The following is a 6,712-nucleotide window of genomic DNA, read 5'->3' as shown; positions in this document are numbered from 1 at the left end:
TAGAACTTTTTACGCTTCTTCTTTACACTATCCAGTAAAAGAAGAGATCTTCTTGGTGTTAACATTGCAATTTTGCATTCCACTTTTTAGAATCAGAACCTCCCCAGTTTCTTTACTTGGTTCATTCAGCCAGGCCATGCAAAAGAAGACAAGTCTCACAGCATCATACAACTACGTTTAATAAGAGTTGCTTATTAGTACAGAAAAAAATAAAGTTCAAACTACAAACTTGAAGCAGTTGTAAGCAATAGCAGCATTGAGCTCCATGTTTAGTCACAGTACTGCAGTTCCAAACAAGCACAGGTCCAAGTCAAGAATTTCAAAGCCTCATCAGGATAACCAGCAATCAACCAAAAATAAAAAAAAACGTTAAAAAGGTACATTTAAAAGTAGTGGTTAGTTTAAGAAACAACCCATGAACAGCAGTTTTCAATAATGTATGACAGATCACAACATTATACTGTATACCCCAACATTTGTGAAAAGTGAATGAAAAGGTACTACCCAAGTCTAGTACTACATGAAATATACATCTGATAGTTACATGAAATGGTCTTTGTAACCAAATATTTGGTTACGTCCCCAGCAGAACGCATTTACTTCAGAGGTTTCCAGGATAGTTGAAGTTAGGGTATAAAGCAATCACTTTGCCAAAGGACTTAAAATACTCTGTGGTATTAAGCTAACACTGGTGCAGCTAAGCGTATCTGAAGAGTATCAGTTTGGTTAGTATTAAGAAACATATTAGTATAAGACCACCATACAAATTAGTACGAAAGGCTAGCCAGATGTAACATAAAAACACAAAACCGTGTTGCCAAACCCATGATCTTGTTTTGACGTACAAGTTAGGGATGTCACAATATGTAAATAAAAACCGTATGGCAAACACTTAATAGCCTTCCTTTATGATAATGTGTCATACCTGTCAGGGCCCATTCAGGGAGAAGATGCTGAGCTGGGAATCAAAAGCAGAACAATGATGAAAACTAAAGACTCACATCAGTGTCTGTTCCCTCCTGTAGCTGGTAAATAATGATCACTAACAACATGCAAAGGCATTTGAGGTTGGTGGGAGGTTTCTGTATTATGGAAAGGAATGTCTGTAGCACTGACCTGCTTAAAAATCTTGAAAACAACAAGAGTCACAATTACACCCATGAAATTTACAGATCAGGGACCTCCTGCAAACAAAAACCAAATCCATTTTACATTTTACTCCAGGTGCAGAAAAGCTGCAACTAAAAATAACAAGAAATAAACCAATCAGACGAACATTTTGGTCACAAGTAAGGAATTTCGGGGGGCCATAGCTAAAGAGTAGAAATGTAAAGAAATCCTTTCATTTTCAATCACCCAAAATTTGAACAAACCACTCAGCATATATTGTGACATCCCTTAACTGCCTGAAACAATCAGGTGACTAAAATAAACAGGGTCTGTTTTTCCCACAATATAAGAACATACTTTTGTCTGCTCCATTCTGTTTTTATTGCCCATTCATTCATTACATTTTCAATCACTTTACATTACCAGCCATTGATGGATTTTATCATTGCCACACTAACGTAAACCACATCAGCAAGTTAATACATAAAGCTTTGCATTTCAAAAAACTAGACAACTTTAGTAACAATATTACAAAGGTTTTCAGCTTCAAAAAATAAATGAACAAGACGAAAAAATAAACTTTTAAAGAATTAGCATCATAAAATTAATTTATTCCAAGTAAAAATACAAAATAATATTAATGACATTGACCAGATATGAAAGTCTCTCCCAGAAACAACTATATTAATGGTTGAGAAAAAAAAGTCTGTAAAGAAAATACGAAATAAAAATGAAAAATATGTAAATATGTTTAAATCCTTTTTTAGCAAAAAATCTCTCTAAAAATAACAATGAAAAATTTCTCAGTACAAAGGCTACATTACTATTGAAAAATACTAGCATGAAGAGTAGGTAAATACACAGTAGAAAATGATCTTAGTGAATCACAATGTTTGCAATGAAAATAAATCTGCAATAAAGATTTATGCCTTTTTTTCTTTTTTCGTTTTTTTTTACAAACAGTACAAACAGTATTGCACATTACAACAAAGAATCGAGGTTGTTAGCCTTCAAAAAAATCGGACTAATTCAAGTCTTACATGAAAAGAAGGCCACCAATGACCTGATGCACCAAGGGGCTCTCAATCAAGTTACAGTTTAAACACTTTGAATTTTTATAAAATAACATTCTTTTTCTTCTTCTTAAGGACTCTCCAAAGTCTTTAATAACGTCAAGTAAACAAATCAGGGTATGTTGTTTTACAAAAACAAAAAGGGAGCACATACTTTTAGGAAACATAAAAAGTTCTTTTTTTAAAAAAATAACATGAACAGAAGATTTCTTTCACAATTCTGGTCAGCGTAATAAATGATTAATTATAAATATACAAAAATAAGGGAAACAACTTCAATTAACTTTCTCTCAGCACCAAATGGAGATTTTTTACAACTACATCTTTCTTAATTCAAAAGAATAATCATCCTTGGAATTCTACTTTAATTATAATTATTTAACGTTTCACAATTCCATGGAAGTTAGATGTGGGGAAATTCTTTACACATCCCTTTTCCTCTGTAATAAGGTAGACTCTGTACTTTAGCTAACTACATCATTATATTAAAGTTATAAAGCTCTAGCTCCTTCAGTTTTTCAAAAAAAAAGCAAATAAGCATGAAAAAAATAAAATTAACCATCTGTTAAATCATTTTCTTGCAGAATTAAATTAATATATATCTTTTTTCTGAATAAACTTACTTAGAAAATATCGATTTCTCTCCTATATTTCAAAATTGAGGTATTGCAAAAGATCATGTCAGTCAGAAAGCACGCTTCATCTTTTTCTTAAAAAAAAATAGCTGACTGTTGAAAACTGTCCAGATACAAAAAGTAGTGCATAACAAATGTCTTTTACAGATAATGAAAAAACATAGAAAATCCATCTGGGCAGGGAAAGCAATATCACAAAAAAGCCCAGAATTAACCTCGATAGGGATACTAATCATCATAATAAGCCATTTTTTGTTTCATTTTTTATCAGTAAAAAAGTATTTTTTTCCTTTTTTCCAAGAACAAACAAAAAAAGTCCATCCTAAAGCCAATACTTGCAACTAAACAAAGAAAGAAAGACGTAAGTGGACAAAAACAGGACATCACAATACACAAAAAGACATGACATCTACATCTACTTATGCGGTGTTGTATCCTGTCAGATTGTCCCAAAAACTGCTAAAAACCAGTGTACCCAATCCCAACCCCAAAACAGGCAGACCCCCTGTCCTCCCCAGAACCAGCTATCCCGGGTTCAGCAGCCTATGCTTTATTTAGTCATGTTGCAAGCAGCACCCCTTAACTCCCAGTCTTCATGCTAAAAAAAACCCTTTAGCAGGTCACAATTATACTTCAAGCTTTGCAGGATACATCCAGGATTTAGGGATCTCAGTTTTCTAACCAGACATCTCCATTTTGACAACTGTGCAGACAATTCTTTAGCACTCATTTCCCTCTGTTGATATACCCCCTACAATGTGCCTCTCAAATCAGCCCTTTCACATCCATTGAGAGCCTGACAAATACATTAATTGTTGTAACGGTAGTGTGTTGTTGGTCTGTGTGTGTATATATATGCATTATATAGATAATCACATGAGCTCTTTGGTTTTCAGGACAAGATCTTAAGCTATGTAAATGGTGCAGGCAGCAAAAAGTTTTTTCAAAACTTGAGCTCACTTTTCTGTGTGTGAATACACTGGTTATGAAGCTTCACATAACTTCTATGTCAGACATCAACGACAGTTAAAGCGAATCACAGTACTAGGCATTATCACCCTACTATATAAAAAATTGCACAATTATATATTAAAGATCACTGCAAAAGTACTTCACCTACCATAGACATAATTGTTTTAAGGATATCCTACATCTAATTTATTTATGATAAACTCTTGTGTTACTTGTTAATGCTTTAATGGACACTGTTTTCTATTTGCAGAAGCATTTAACTGAGGCATGCCTATCTTACGGTAATCAGCCAATTCTTCATACATTTGATCTTTCATTGTAATTGGTTTATATCGTAGTCTATGTATATTCATAATCACTTTGTGCAATGTGGGCAAAATTGTATAATAGACATGGTATAGAAATTCTATTGCATGCAGCAACCTGATTTAAATAAACATGCAGTCAGAGATCTACCAACTTCACGGGAGCTTACCTCCATGCTATTCTACTCTCTCCAGCAGCAACTGCGCTTCGCTTCATGTTTTTAACTTTTTAAGTTTCACCCTAGCCTGAATAAAGTCCTATGGTATTATTAGTGAATACCATGTATTTAGCAGCAAAAGCTATTGCAGCATACATTTACATAACACTAAAAAAAAGAGATCTAACCAAACAAAAAAAGCAAATTAAAAAATAATTTAAAGAAAATCAGATTGAGCTTATGAGGTATTATTTTTTCCAAGTCAAAATGGAGAGCAAATATAGGCTTGTTATTCTAATTAGGGTATTTGTTAATGACCCAGACTACTGATTACAATTTGTTATATTTTGCTACATTGTAGGTCACCTACGTCTGTTGTTTCCACTTTAGGCTTTTGTCACCTTTGGTAATTTGTACTAGGGGCAATGTCCTACCATTTGTGAAAATAAGTGCATGCTCCAGTCACACAAAATAAAATTATCTATATATTGATAGATAAAAAAACAAAAATATATAGATTTATATATATATGGTTATCACTTCAGCATCAGCCAGTACATTGGCTGACCAGGAATAGCAGAATACCAAACCTATGGAACAAGTGACTTAGAAAAAGAAACTTCAGGTACCAAGCAAGATATTTCATGTGTGTTGTGAGTTTTTGTGCCAAAGTGCAAATTCTTTACAGTTAAACTTTTTTTTGTGTCTTTTTATAGAATATACTGGACGATGAGTTCAGAACAGTAAATTAAAAAAAAGACCCCTTTTTTTTCTCTCTCTCTCTCTGAATGGGAGGAAGAACGCGCCGGGTTCCGGAAAGCTCCCAGCCCGGCGTCAGCAGGCTGTGCGGACCGGCGGTGCTCTGCGGCGCTTCAGTCTGCTGCGGTTGCTGTCGACGGGCCAGGCAGGGCTGCGCGGGCCGGCCTTCAGCTCCAGCGGAAGGAGACGTGGCGCGGCCGGTCGCCCCCCTCCTTCACCAGGGGCTTGTGGAACTCCCTGCCGGCCCGCGAGTGGATACTGGCCCAGCAGTACTCGCAGTAATACTGCAGACAGGTCACGTTGGCACAGAAGAAAGGGGCGAATTTGCCGCCGCAGCGAGTCCCCTGGCACTCGTCGCACATCTGGTCATCCAGGACGTATGGCTTGACTTCAACCTGCCAGGCAAAACAAGACCAGACCCGAGGTTCAGGCACCACTTTCCGCTCTTCCCCACCGGCCTTCCACAGAGGAGCACGAGCGGTCTGGAGGCTCAGCCCGCTTCCTTTCAGAGCTGACCTCACCTGCACAGCACACGTTCATTCACACCCTTCACGACCTGTAGCTCACACTTCACTTGACCTGAACACCCAGAGCTGCGTTCAAGAACTTTTCCCCAAGACAAGTAATTCAGAAACAAAGGCACTTTTTTCACACTGAGATTAAAATTATGACTGGGAGAAGCAACCGTCCCTTTAGTTTTGAACTCCCTAATGATGGGCCCCTCAGGCACAGCTGTGATGGGGTTTTTTTTTTTATTTTATCGCTTGCACCAGGGGTGTTTAAGTCAATAATCTTATACCTTTAATGTTGGATTTTGGGATAATTCTCCGACATCTCATCCTCGTGATGTGGTGCACAGGTTTAAAAAAAACTTAAAAACCAGAGTAGCCCTTTCTCCACTGGGCTTTAATATATTTTGATGTTTGTTCGTGAACTACTTAAATTCTCTGCACTTCACTGATTGTCTGCGACTGAACACTTAGGAAGGGTAAAGAGACAGTAAAGCGCCTGTCTTCTCAGTGATGTCTTGCACCTGCATAAAATGGAAAACCACCCGCAGCTGAGCAGCTGGAAAGGGAAATTGCACAACACAACACCAGCAGTTGGATGATATAAAATTATAACCAATGACAGGGACTGTCTATACAAAGAAATGCACATCAATTTTCTCCCTCACACACTTCCTCTCTGTGAAGAGACGTTTTTTTAAAACTAAGGTGCATGTATACACATATATAAATATACGCATAGAGTGAAACTGAAGTGTTTCCGTTTCTTAAGGTTTGCAGTGATGGCTGTAATTGTAGCCAACTTCAATGCAATGCAAGTCAAGGAATTGGACAGGATAAAACTCCTTATTAATGCCAATGGTCATGAGAGATATATATTGATACCTATAATTACATGTATAATGACTAAACTTAGACAAATTGCCTGTCAAAGATATATTTAAAAACGTGGTGGTGGAGAATTTTCAGATCAACACTAGGTGGCTGAATAGTTCATATTTTTAAAAGGTGGACTGCTGTAATACTATATCTAAATTAGGCAAAAATAAACATGAATTAAAAAGAGCATACTGTACATGTTTGACTGCACTTCTATATAGGTAGCAAACAGAAATTCAATATCCCCAGCTCTTCTATAGGCATTATGCTTCCAGGAACCCAAAAGGACTCTTCTGATCACACCACACAAAA

At 36.5% G+C, this 6,712-nt stretch overlaps 1 protein-coding gene across 10 annotated transcripts in view; it reads right to left on the bottom strand.

Moving 5' to 3' along the window:
- Positions 1-2,258: 2,258 nt before the first annotated feature.
- cpeb3 (cytoplasmic polyadenylation element binding protein 3) overlaps positions 2,259-6,712 on the bottom strand; it is a 57,355-nt gene continuing 52,901 nt past the window's right edge. For all 10 annotated transcript variants that reach the window (XM_088915679.1, XM_088915682.1, XM_088915683.1 and 7 more), the window contains one exon: positions 2,259-5,407. In XM_088915679.1, the coding sequence (XP_088771805.1) occupies positions 5,180-5,407 (228 nt within the window). In that variant the 3' untranslated portion in view covers positions 2,259-5,179. The remainder of the gene's footprint in view (positions 5,408-6,712) is intronic.

This window comes from Atractosteus spatula, chromosome 5 (genome assembly GCF_055471065.1).
Source record: "Atractosteus spatula isolate fAtrSpa1 chromosome 5, fAtrSpa1.hap1, whole genome shotgun sequence".
In the NCBI taxonomy this organism is placed as follows: domain Eukaryota; kingdom Metazoa; phylum Chordata; class Actinopteri; order Semionotiformes; family Lepisosteidae; genus Atractosteus; species Atractosteus spatula.
This window is presented reverse-complemented; position numbering and strand designations above follow the sequence as displayed.